Source organism: Drosophila grimshawi, unplaced genomic scaffold, assembly GCF_018153295.1.
Source record: "Drosophila grimshawi isolate 15287-2541.00 unplaced genomic scaffold, ASM1815329v1 contig_80, whole genome shotgun sequence".
NCBI lineage: Eukaryota > Metazoa > Arthropoda > Insecta > Diptera > Drosophilidae > Drosophila > Drosophila grimshawi.
Window position 1 is genome coordinate 496,570 of NW_025063639.1, and position 13,676 is coordinate 510,245.

Sequence of the window (13,676 nt, forward strand, 5' to 3'; positions counted from 1 at the left end):
CATACCAATCAACATAAAAAACCACAAAAGGAGTCCAGTACTTGGGCTAACAGGTTTACATATGCCGACCGAAGAAATGCCGCAAGCATTCTAAAGCGGCAGAATGCAAACACAGCGTCCAACCCACCAGCCGAATGGCAAAATAAGGTGGTCTGGGTCAGGAAGGAAGAGCAGAGCTAGGCAAAAAGGCAACGCTCCCAAGAAACCCACGGACCCGCTGCAAAGCGGGCCAAGGTGCAGCAGGGAAAGTCCTATGCTGACATTGCCAAGGAGAGAATCCTAATAGGGATCCTTGACAAGGGAAACAAGGACGGCAGAATCCCGAGAAATCAGTGGAAGTGGGAGGAAGGAGCCCTCGCTGTCCACTGCCTGAAACTATTGAGCAAGGCGCCTGGGCCACCACCGGTATGCAGAGATGCCGAGTGGTACCAGGGGAACACGAAAGTCATCGCCTGCCAAGATGCTCGCTCGGTAGAGCTGTATAAAGCTGCCGTAGCAGAGATTGGTGAGCTCTACACCGGGGCGAAGCTGGTCGCTGTTGACTGGAGCGAAGTCCCGAGTAGACCTCGTGCACGCATCTGGATCCCGGCCTCCTTAAAGGAACCGGACCAGGTGCTAAACCTTCTGCAGCTATGCAACCCCTCTCTTCCCACCCATGACTGGACGGTGGTGAAGATTGAGGCCACCGACGAGCCAACCAATCAGGCTGTGCTGATCCTGAACAAGGAATCGCTGGCCCATGTGTCATGAGTTGGACGAAGACGACTTCACGCTGTCGGACGAGGACGACAGCAACAACACGGTGGTGATGGTGGATTCGCCGGATGTCCTTGAGACTACGGCAGATAAACCTTCACCACAGTAAAGCAGCATCCGCTGCTCTGATGCTCCGCCTGGCTGGAGGCGGAGACGACATTGTACTTGTTCAAGAACCTTGGTTTGCGGACTAGGCAACAAAGCTTTTAGTAGCTGGCAATGAAGGTAAAAAACGCACCTGTATCCTCGCGAAAAAACACCTAAATATTTTACTGCTGCATAATTTTAGCAATGCTGACAACACAGCGGTAAGCCTGGAGCTCCAATCAGCTCCGGTAAGGCTACTGTCTGTCTATATGGCCTACGACAACGCCGGCCCGCCATCAGACGAGATTACAAGGTCCCTCGTCCAGGAGTGCGAGAAGCACAGGATTGGATATGGGCTGCGACGCCAATGCTCACCACACACAGTGGGAGAGTACGGATACAAATCTTAGGGGTGAGTCACTCTTATCCTTCATCTTTAATACTAACCTCCGAGTATGTAATACGGATAATGAACCCACTTTCATTATCAAAAATACACGAGAGGTCATTGACCTGACCCTCATCTCACAATCTATGAGTGACTAGTTAACAAATTGGAGAGTGTCCGATGACCACTCCTTCTCTGATCACAGGTACATAGAATTCGAGCTTCTCGCGAGCCACCTAGATCCAGTTCACTTCACAAATCAGAAGAAGACGAACTGGGAAATCTTCAAAGCCAAACTTGACCGAACCCTTTCGGAACACCCACCAAAAGGCCCGGACAAATTAGCTCATCTCTGCAATCTTTAGCTTGCAACAAGGCTTTTAAGGCAGCCTGCCCTATTAATAAGCCAATGCACAAGAAGAAACCACCATGGTGGACACCTTAACTAAATGTCCTTCGACAAAGTTGCAGGTCTCTCTTCAACGCGGCGAAATCCGCAAAGGAACCAAGCGAAGCAAACGAGGCTTGGCCTGTGCTGAGCCAGAGAGTGACACGCGAATCCTGACTTGGGGAACAAGGAAACCACTAGTCCTAGTGAGCATCAGGAGCTCGCTCCCAACTGACCAAGGACATCGATGTATGGCGAGACAACACGGAACGAACAGTCATTAAGCGAATAAAAGTGGAATCAAATAAAGCAAGTTTTAATATATATATAGACTGTGTTATTAATTGTTGCAAACGCAATAATACATTTTGTTACTCGAACCTGCAGCTCGACTGAGTTTTAGCTTAGCCAAAACACGACGAAGTAAATAGGTTCGTTACATTTCCTGGCCCATTTGAAGAGGGGATTGCGATATGCCGTCCATTCCGGGAGACGTATAGGACTGGAATGTACCAATTAACCAAATAAGTCTCTCCCTTGTGATTGTCGGCTTGACGTATGCCCAGTCGTCAGTTGACGGCCTATATCTGCTCTCCCTTTCGATTGCCTCTTCTTGCAGGGGTATGCTGCCTGGGAAATGCGTCTCGAAATGTAGTTCAAGTTTTAGCAAATTACTGCTCCTAAATGACTTATCCCTACACTTCAGTTCTAAGTTTGCATCAGGCGTTCGTTTCGCCAGTGCTCTATGGAGCCTGGCGCCTTCGCTTGTGCTAACTATGCTTTCGCAGAAGTATCTGTAATTCTTCCCTTTGGCCTTTCTTAGGCTTTCACGGAATTACTCCCATATTCCGTCTCTCTTTGTTTTATTCAAGAGGCGACGTGAGGGGGCTTCCTTTTCCATGTGCTTTTTCCCTAGCCATTATCCTCAAATGCATTTGTTACGCACTTGTTGAGGTCACCTATAGCCCTGTCCAGCTCTAGCGGGTTTCTGGGGATACCAGATAGCCCGTTGGCTAGGTAGAGCTCTAAGGTCGAGTTGTAGCATCCCAATTTTGAAAACCGCTGAAGCTGTCTTAGCACGATGGATGTTTACCTGAGCCAGCCCTGTGTCGATGACCTTGAACATCTACGACAGCTGAGGCTCCAACTGACACGGTGATTGGGGCCTGGAGTTGCCCCCGTCACCGCTGCTCGTCATGCCGACGTCAGCTACTGCTGCATCTGCAGCTCCTCCGCCAGCTCCTGTGAGGACATGGGGATGTGCTCGTCCCCAAGCATCTCTTCTTGGCCGAGCGTCACTTTAGCAAGCTCCTCATCCTCTGCGAGGTCCTCCGATAAGTCAGTGGGGTGCGCAGCGCGACTGCTCTGATCTGTGGCACGAGTGTCTACTGTGGTACTCATCCGCGCACTCAATGACCGGGAAACCAACCCGGAAATGAATGCCTGCGAATGAGACCGCAATGTCCCCACCAGACGCAATGACTTCGTCAATGATGGCAGTGATGAGCAGCACGGTGTGGAGGGTGGGCTACCACACGAGGAGGTCTTTCCCCGTAGGTCTCGACCCTCTAAATGTCTTGCGATATACTCCGCAGAGTACTTTTTGAATTTTTCATTCTGTTCCCACGAGCTGCGCAGAAAGATGTGTCCGCACGGGCAGAGATCCGCGTTGCCCGGGTAAGGCTAAATTAGAAAAGGCGGTCGTCATTTGCCTGAGCCCACCGTTCGAGACTGGGCTAGTTTATCTCCCAGGCCCCCGCCATGCTGACTCTCGGCACGGTTCAGATAACGCCTTAGTCCGACACGGAGTGAGATGTGGGGATAGGATGGGGTAAGTAATAGTGTGGGGAGAAAGGGGTTGGGTGAGGCAATACTTTAAAGGCGGCAACACAAGCGCCTTTTTGGTACGATTGACATTATCGCACCCGCTGTTTGTCCGGGACTGCTTATTTACGAGAAATCTCATATTATTCGCAGCTAACCTCCCCGGTGGGAGGTCAGCCCCATCCGAACCATTCCACAAGTTCAGGTAAGGTATTTTGAGTATTGGCTCGACTTTTGAAACAGAACTGCATTAAAAAAATATGACCAAACTCATATAATAAAGATATTAAGGGATATCCTTCAAAAAAATCGAAAATATGTTAAAAACATTAAATAGGGTCAACCTTTAACAGGCCATATCTTCGTCAAAAATTGTCAAATTTTAAATATTAACGTATTTTTAGAATTGTCTCGATTTTTGATTTTTAAAAATTGACTTCAGACTCATCTAAGATATTAATGGATATTCTTAAACAAAATTGAAAATATATTAAAAACATTAAATAGTGTCAACATTTTTTAGTGCTCAAAATACTCTTTTAATGCTATATAATTTTCAGCCAGAAAGAAGCAAAAAAATTTAAAAATTAAGCATTTTGGTGCTCTAAATCATTTTTTTAGTCCTGCTTATGTATATATGTATGTATGTATGTATGTCGCAAAATAAAGATTAGTATGTCTCAAGATACTGCTTCATATCCGTTTATCTCATTTCAGGCAATTTTGGGCATATTCAACCAAAAAAACAGCAAAATTGCAAAAATGGTTTAGTGCACAAAATACTGTTTTAGCGCTATTTAATTATTTTCAGAAAATTTCAAACATTTTCAACCAAAAAGAATCAAAAATTGCAATATCAAGCATTTTCGTGCTCAAAATAATTTTTTAATGCTATTTATATTATTTTCAGACAATTTCAAGCATTTTCAACCGAGCCGTTTGTGTTTCCGTGCTCAACAAATGTAGATCTGACCGCCTTGCTGCTCCTTGTGAATGCATCGCTATTCTCCTCGTTATTACAGCTGTAGCTGATGTTGTTGTGTGAGTAACAATAGTTATCGGAAGCGCTAAAATGTAAGCGAATACTGAAATCTTATCTGAAAGAACTATCGAATTATCGATAATAAATAATTACAAACAATCGTTTTTTTCTTCATATTATTTTTTTTTATATATATATATTTTTTTTTGACAATTATTCGATAATAGGCTAATTCTATTGTTACAATAGAAAATTATTATTATTAATTATTATGTAATTATTTTATGCACAAAAATCATATTTAACCAATTTTTAGTAAAAATCAACGAAAAAGAAAACATAATAAAATGATTAATTTTATACACAGGTACTTATTATATACAAAAAATCTAGGAATGTGCGCTTAATGACAATCTTACATTTCCGATGTAATTATGAATGTATATATATATATATATAGTTTATGTATATATATTTGTATATGTATATGTGTGATTATATAGGTGATTATGGAATGTAATCCTTTGGTTCTTTTGGGGAAGCAAAATTTGTATATATATTTTTTTTTGTTTTTTTTTTGTACATCTGTACAGATTGTGTTTATATATATGATATATAATGATGCCAAAATAATATCATATTAGCTTAGAGTGCATATGTTTTCTTTTTATTAAATATGTATTTGTTGGGGATAGTTCTGTTTGTAACGCTACTTTAATGTATAAATTCTCCTATATGAATAAGCATGATTTGTGTTTAGATTGAGCACATTTGTGTGTGTGTGTGAGTGTGTGTGTGTGTGTGAGTGTGTGTGTGAGTGTGTGTGTGTGTGTGAGTGTGTGTGTATGTGTGAGTGTGTGTGTGTGTGTGAGTGTGTGTGTGTGTGTGAGTATATAAGCATGTGTGTGTGTGTGAGAGTTAAGTGCCCATGGTCGGTTCCTGACGTATCTCCGATTTAAGCTTAACAAATTCCTTGGCAACCTCGTCGTTATTCCTTTGCGATAATATCCTTAAAATGGTCCAACCTGTCTCATCCATTTCGATGCGGCGCTGCAGAGGCAACCAGCATGCCACCGATCCCTGCTCAATATACAATAAAGTATATATATATAGTAAAAAAATTGACTATTAAATTAAATATTTATATACCTTTTCGGATATATCCTTGAGGGGTATCACTGCCACGCCCACGAGTCGATCGTCACGGGCGAAACAATAGTCCTTGACGCAAATATGCAGCTCGAAGAAATCCAATTGCTCCTCATTGCCAATGGCACTATTAAAAATAATAATAATAAAATAATAGTATCAGAATAAATAATTATTTAATTTATGAAATACAAATTTCAATTAAATTAAATACAATTAAAAATAAAATATTAAATATATAATCTAATATTATTTCTTTCTGTACTTAACTTTTATAAATAGGAATATAAATTAACACTAATCTTTCAAATAAAATATAGACATAGGTAAATATATAGTTCAATAGTACTCACAAACTGAAGGATTCATTGTATTTGGGCGACCAGTTGTTTGACTTCGATTTTGTTGCATACTTGCGCTTTTTGTCCTGTAGATGTGGTCCAATCAGATTTATCTCCACAAATGGCCTAAACATGCCAGAAGGTATTTGCCACTTCAGATCGTTGGCAGCCACAACTGAAAATGAATCAAGAAAAACAAAAAAAAAAAACTGTTAAATGAACTAGAAAATCGACTTGAGATCAAGCCGATACTATAAATAGGGTATATTCCATCTTAATGAAAGTTTATTAATAGTATATCTCAGAGCATATTTAAATTGGTAGCTTTGCCTTTTATTGGGTATCGATTTATATCGATAAGTGTATCAGTAAATGATTTGTGTCAGGTATAAGAACGCTTAAATTAAAGCTCTTTTTCAAAAAAAACGAATTTCTAAAAATTCAGATTTTATATTTTAGAAATATTTTCGATTATTAACAAATTTAGTTTTTCTAAATTTTAGAAAATTGTGCAGAAACTTGGAGCAAATACTGGTCTGTGCTCGCATCAATTTTAAGATAGACTCACCAAACGTGGAAGATAACTTGCTGGTAATCTTCTTCAAAGATCGGCATATACATTTTCGGACTACACCCGCCGCCCCAAGAACTTTGGCCCTGAAGTGCGCATTTCTTCCATAATTTGTAAGCAAGAAATTAAATTGGATAAAGTATATTACTGGTGACTCCCCTAAGAGCTCGATATAAAAAAATGGATGGCCACGCCCACTCCGCCTCCACAACACGATACACTTGCTAGTGTAAGTTGAAAAAAAGCCTACATCTTCCGTAATTTAAGAGCTACAGTTAGCAAACTTGAAAGGCAGATTACTAAGACCGTCCTACAACATTTTTTTTTCGGCCACGCCCATATCTTCGCTACAGCCACCATGTGCGACCTGTTATCAGCTGGTATTAGTGATGATATCAAAGTATCAAGGCAACGTTCTCTCTTGTTAGAAATATACTTGCTGAATTAGGTTGATTTTTCCGCTTTTTTTCTGATTACATGTATTATTTTTAGCTTTATGTGTGTGTATTACCTTTAACATTAACTTTGTGCTCTCCCGTGCCCGGATGCGAGAATAGATCGATTTGCACTGAAATCTCGCCCACACTTTCCTCAGCATTCTCAGGATCAACTGTAGAACAAAGATTTATTAGATTTGATTGATGCTGATTGATTGATTGATTGATTGATTACAGACCTTCGTGCACTTGGCTGGATATGAACGTCTTGATGAGTGTGTCTGTCATTTGGGTGTATAAGCTGAGCGCGTAGCGGAGACTTTGCAGCTCGGATGACTTCTCGAGGAAGGTCTTCTTTAGTCCATTGCCACCGGCATGGAAGTATTGTTTGATTGTGTCTAAGGCAACATCGAGTACGGCACATTGTTTGGGCGATAAATTCTTCTCCACCTCCTTTGATATGTCCATGACACCGCTAAGGGCACTTTTCACATCCTGCTTGCCGGCCATATGCGATTTGAACAAACGGCCCATATCTTCGATTTTTGCATTCGATGCCAGATTCTTTGCATTATCAGTTAGGTGCTTGAACATCATCTAAACATAATTATTCAATATTCAATTATTATCTTCATTTATATTTCAATAGATTCATCATTTAATGTAATTATTCATTCATTTATATTTATATTTAAATAGATTTATGATTTAATTATTATTTAATTAACATTTATAGTTCAAGATTTATAATGTAATTTAATTATTATATAATTATATATAATTTTATATATATATATATATATAATATATATATATATATATATATATATATATATATATATATATATATATATATTTATATTATATTTATATTTAATCAATTATTTATTGTTGAATTATTTAACTTACCGTCTTGTCATTCATTGGGGGCAGCACTATGGTCTTCTCCAGAATTCGCATAACAATCTTCCAGAGCTCCTTGAGCAGTCGTTTCAGCACCGTCTTCTCGCAGGACTGGGCGTACAGGGTCAAGGACCCGTCGAGTAGATCCATCAAAGGCCTCAGCACATCGTCTGCCTCAACGGCAACCGCATTCCTTTGCACAGCCTGATTTCCAGCTGTCAGAGGTCCACTTCCACCCTTGATCGAGAGTAGCATGTCGCCTAATTCCCGAACCGATTGTGTAATGCGTGGTTCCAAACTAGAAAAAAATAAAACAAAACAATTGAAAATAAATAAGCATCGACTGTGATATAAACTGGATTTATACAATTACAGATTACATTACATGCTTATATATTATAGATATTAAATATATTAATCTAGTTTTATTGCTCAAAACACTGTTGAATGAATTGTTAATATGTTTGATATACATAGCTTATTGTTAGTTTTAATTACTTATCCGCATTATGTTAAATGCACTTTGAGCTGCAGCAGCCGGCGTTAGCAGCGCTCTCATTGTACAGCACTCTCTTTGTGCAGCGCTCTCTCTCTCTCTCTCTCTCTCTCTCTCTCTCTCTCTCTCTCTCTCTCTCTCTCTCTCTCTCTCTCTCTCTCTCTCCTCTCTCTCTCTCTCTCTCTCTCTCTCTCTCTCTCGAGATAAAGTGCGTTCGCTGATCGGCCGGCTGCTGCAGCTAATCAGTTGATTCGCATAGCTCTAGCTTATCGATCGGTTTTAGCTATTTTCGTTGTGAGAAGGTTTAGGTTCATTGTCGGTAATCGGTCGTCAGTTACTATTGTTGCGAAAGGTTTAGCAATTGGCTTCAAACCTTTAATAAACAAAGTGTTGTTGAAAAGACTAAACATTTGGCTTCTAGTCTAAATGCGTTCAATAAAGTTTATAACGTGCAATTATCTTCGAGTTATTAATTGGAAAATAAAGCTATCCAAAATCTGATAGCGCAAACAAACACGTTAAAAACGTTTTGCACAGTTAAATTGTAGAAAATAATTAAATAATAAATAATTCATAAATAAATAGTAAATATATATTTATAAATAGTTTGATTGTAAAGTTGTGGATCTTGCCTTATAGCAAACTGCGTGGCAAGATCATCCAAGGCGGAGTTGAGGTTCTGCTGCAGCTCCTTGAGAATGTTGGCAGCATCCTCCTCCAGCTTATCGCCGCCCATCGACTCGAACATCTTCTCCAATTGAACCCGCAACTGCTGTATGTTGTTCATCAGAATGCAGGCCTGGATAAATAGCAAGATAATTCAGTTGTTTCTTATTATTATTTATTTTTTAATGTGAGCAAAGAGCGGCATTCTAGATAATTTATAAAAAAAAATTAAATCTAAATTTATGCATTACTCTTTTTTCGTTTCTTTTTTTTATTTTATTTATTTTTTAAATATATTTTATTTATTTTTAATATAATACGTTTTTAAATTAGTTAGCATTTATCATTCATCGATTTATTAGATTATCTATGTGATTTTTTTATATCACTTTGTTAATTTATTTAAACTATAATTACTATTTATTATTATTTTTTAATATGCAGACCATCTTTTATAGATTGCATTTATTACTTATGCGACGAATTGGATATCTTAGCATGTGCCTAAGTTTATAAATTAAAAAATTATTTATTTTATTTTTTATTTTCATTGCGACTTTTTAATTTTAGGCAGGCCAGCCTCTAATTGGCATTTATTATTTATACAATTGATTAGATATGTATGTGATTTTTAAATTAAATATTATTATTTCTTTTGTAAATAGCAATATAAATATATATATATTTTTTTGGTTTTTGTAAAAGTGCCTGGGAAGAGTATATAGCATCGTTGTACTTACAATTCGTTCGTCCCTCATATGCTCTGGGAACTCCATTTTCACAATATCAGCATAGGCAATGAGTACTTTAACGATAGTTTTAGCAAAACGCCTCATGTAACGTTTCCAAATTTCTGGATCTGGACACTCGAGTTTGCTAACAACATCGAAGCACTGCGTCAATTGTGTGAAAACATCGACAACCGAATTGGAGAACAAAGCGTGTTCACTGCTCTTTTGAAACTAATTAAATCGAATATACAAATATATAATGAAAATGGCAATAGTCATCAGAGTTTCAGAGAGAGTGAGAAAGAGAGAGAGACACATATATAGATTGAGACAGAGAGGCGGAGAGCATTTGCATAGTCCGAGAATGTTGAAGATATATAGATAACTATATAAATATGTAATAAATAAATATTTACCCATATAGATATTAAGATAAATGAATTTATAAATTATATAATTAAATAAATAGATATTAAAATAAATAAATGTATAACTTTATAAATAAATAAATATTTAAATAAGTAAATAAATGAATGTTTATATATATATAGATATTAAAATAATTGAATTTATAAATATGTGAATAAATAAATATTTACATATATATACAGGTATTAAAATAAATAAATAAATGCATAAATATATAGATATATAGATAAATACACACATATAAATATATAGTATGTAACTGTATTTTATTTTGAGCTTACTCCATCCTTTTTGTCACGATTGAAGGCACCGTGCAGATATTCGAGGGAGACATCGTCGTTCTCGTTGAGCCACTGCATGACGAAGGGTTCGAACCAGGCGGGATATTCGGGCACCGCCCCCTTGTAGGGTGGCACCTCTTTCACGTAATTGCTGTACAGCCATTTGACACGAAAGTGCAGATTCATGTAGGCCGATGACTTGCACAAGCGATGCTGCTCATGTTCCTCCAATGCGTACTTCATGTCCACGGCGAACAAGCCCCACATCGTCGCAGCCGATAACTAAAATCGAAGAAATTATTAAAAGCTCTCGGTATCGCCTTCGTGTTCGTGTTTATTATTCGCTGGCGCCTAATTCGAAGTTTGTATTCGAATTCGTGAGCTGAGCGCCGCTATGTGTGTATGTGTATGTTTCGATTTTTTTTTGCAATTCTTTCAAATATGAATTTATAATATATATTGTTTAGTATTCCCTCCATAAATCAAAGTTAAATTAAAATTAAAGTATTAAAAAAAAAAAAATTATTAATTCAAATAAAACATTAAACGTTAAAAAATGTTTTATAATATATAGTTATAAATAATATAATATAAAATGATATATAGATATTAAAATATAATAAAATAAGAAAATATAAGCAAATTATAAATATTTCTTATTTGTTTTTAAACTGCACATAAAATATGAAAATAAATATAACAATAAATCATAGAATATATTTACATATACCTGTCCGATATTCAGTTCTTGTGGGAATTGATTGAGGACAGTGCCGTAACTGTTCTTGTCCTCATCGATCACGGATACGATGAGAGCGATCAGCTTGTGCCAGAAGTCGACGCTGTCCAGCTTTGGTCCGTGGTCGTCGGTATCCCGTTTGGCCTCGTTTGGATCAACCTGCGAGCAAAGTAATTGCAAGTAATTCAAAGCAATTGCATGTAATTGTGTACCTGAAACTCCCTGTTGTAGAGCTCGTAGCAGTTCTCGAATAGGAATTGATAAGTGGATCTAAGACAGGCTTTGACGCAATCCTTGACAACCGTGCTCGCTCTCGGTGGACTCGATAATTCTTGAACCTATTCGATAAATCGATTATTTGACTTAAATATTAATGCGCCATTACTCACCTTCATGCGGAAGAATGTTATGGAGGTCAATAGGTCAACAGTTGACTTGAGATCCATGAGTTTCTCCTGGCTGGATGCGGGAAAATTATTCCGATACATCGATAGATCGATGCGCAACGAGTTATGCAGCTGATCCAACAACTTGACAAACTTTTCCTTCTGCAAAAGTTAATGGAAATATTGAGAAGCTGCTATTGTTTTAATAACCTATCGATTTTCGATCGATATGCTTTGAGATATAGAACATTTAATACTTATACTTGTTGACTTCGGTGAAACTATAAACTAAGCTGATAAGTAAATGATAAGTGATTTTATGTTATGGTTTGGTATTTCGATATTTATCGATAGGCAATATATTTAAGCAAACGAAACAAATTGCCAGCGTAGAGAAAAATACTAGAACACTAGATAAGTAGCTGGGGTTAAAAATGGGTAATACGTACTCCAAAATTGCTAGCCGCAAATCGATCGCTGGCCGATACAGCCGAGGAGGCAGTCGTATGCGCATAATAGGCATTTATGTTGGCCAGCAGGGTGCTCATCACAGCCGGCACGCCGGGACACAGATATTTCGCCGACAGACAGTGGAAATGGGTCATCGCCTGATATATATTCTCGATGCCATATCGCATCGAGAACTCGTCGACAATTTCCTCGGGAATCTCGTCAAAGTACAGCTTCCACGCATCGTCACCTTTTTGCGTGGGCAGCTTGACCTGTCAAATAAAATAAAACATATAGATAATACACTTGCGACTAAAATAATAGCAACACTCTCTCAACAATAGCTGACTTTTTCAGTTTGTATTTTAAGTAATTTGTAATTGATAAATACGTTTTAAATAGTTCAAAAATACTTTTTAAAAAAATTGCATTGAAATTAAAAATTATAACTTAAATAAAATAATAAACTCACTTTGGCAAATATGCACTTAATAATTTTGAAAATTATAAATATAAATATATAAAAAAGTATAATTTTAATAATAAAAAAGTATGATATATAAAAAAGTATCATTTTATGCAGTTTTATTTATTTTATTAATTTATTTATTTAATTAATGTCAACTAAAGTCAGTCGACAGAATAAATACGAATTGAATTAAATTATATATAACATAAAGTTTAAAATCATTAAAAAATTTAAAAATAAGAAATTTTTTGATTTTGATTTCGGGGGGTATTTAAATGCAAAATGGTCCAACATTTGTTGCATTAATTGGGGAACACCCAGAAAAAACCCAATTACACAAGTTTAATTTGATGATAAAGGTAGAAAATGAATTCATAAAATTAATGCAGCTTTTTGGCAATAATAATAAATAATAATAATAATTATAATTATAATAATATTATTAGTTATATCGTTATTATATTATATATTATATAATAACACAACAAATAATAATAATTATAATTATGCAAATTATAATTAATTAAACGAATTCTAACTATTCGTTACTTTGACACTTTTTCCTTTAAATTAAAAAAAAAAAAACAGTTTAAATATATATACCATGTGTCTTACCATGCCGCAGTTCTCCTCGCAGAGATAGTGGAAGAGGTTCTCGTGGAGGCAGGTATACTGCACGTGATAGGGTGCCACCTTCTCCTCGCCCTTGATCTCGACGGAGATATGCAAACGAATGGCGCCGGATACGGCCGATTTATCCGTACGTTTCTCCAGATTATACCACACATCCATCTCGCCGGACAGCGTACGGACTTCAATAATGGTTTGACCCAGAAAATCATCCGATTCGCGTGTCAATTTCTGTCGCAATTTCGATTTCAAATCATTATCCTCATCCCAAACGCGCACTTTTATGCGATCCGAAGAGTTGTGGCACTCACTGATTTTATATTTGTACATATAGCGTATATATATATATAAAGATATTTAGTATTCAATGTCAAACAGTGTGGTGTGCTGGCAACCCTAATAATATATATTGTATGACATGCATGGACATTAGATAATAAATTAGACTCGATAATTAATTAATTAAGAGTTTTGTGCATTTTTTTGTATATTTAATAATTATATTTGATTTGAAAGGAATACAAACAAATGTGTATTTAAAAATACCTCGCAATTTTTACTTGGCCATCAGAC

The 13,676-nt window shown here is 37.0% G+C and overlaps 1 protein-coding gene across 7 annotated transcripts in view; it reads right to left on the reverse strand.

Annotated features, from left to right (window-relative positions):
• Window positions 1–4,771: 4,771 nt before the first annotated feature.
• LOC6570309 overlaps window positions 4,772–13,676 on the reverse strand; it is a 50,210-nt gene continuing 41,305 nt past the window's right edge. For 3 of the 7 annotated variants that reach the window (XM_032741938.2, XM_032741941.2, XM_032741939.2), the window contains 14 exons: window positions 13,089–13,413; window positions 12,004–12,276; window positions 11,558–11,716; window positions 11,381–11,506; window positions 11,154–11,327; window positions 10,430–10,711; window positions 9,729–9,950; window positions 8,955–9,121; window positions 7,833–8,124; window positions 7,163–7,520; window positions 6,998–7,096; window positions 5,928–6,090; window positions 5,575–5,701; window positions 4,772–5,505 (listed from right to left, as the gene is read on the reverse strand). In XM_032741938.2, the coding sequence (XP_032597829.1) occupies window positions 5,344–5,505; window positions 5,575–5,701; window positions 5,928–6,090; window positions 6,998–7,096; window positions 7,163–7,520; window positions 7,833–8,124; window positions 8,955–9,121; window positions 9,729–9,950; window positions 10,430–10,711; window positions 11,154–11,327; window positions 11,381–11,506; window positions 11,558–11,716; window positions 12,004–12,276; window positions 13,089–13,413 (2,929 nt within the window). In that variant the 3' untranslated portion in view covers window positions 4,772–5,343. Of the gene's footprint in view, window positions 5,506–5,574; window positions 5,702–5,927; window positions 6,091–6,997; window positions 7,097–7,162; window positions 7,521–7,832; window positions 8,125–8,954; window positions 9,122–9,728; window positions 9,951–10,429; window positions 10,712–11,153; window positions 11,328–11,380; window positions 11,507–11,557; window positions 11,717–12,003; window positions 12,277–13,088; window positions 13,414–13,676 lie in introns of those variants that run through there. The other 4 variants (XM_032741942.2, XM_032741943.2, XM_032741940.2 and 1 more) reach the window with 2 other exon arrangements.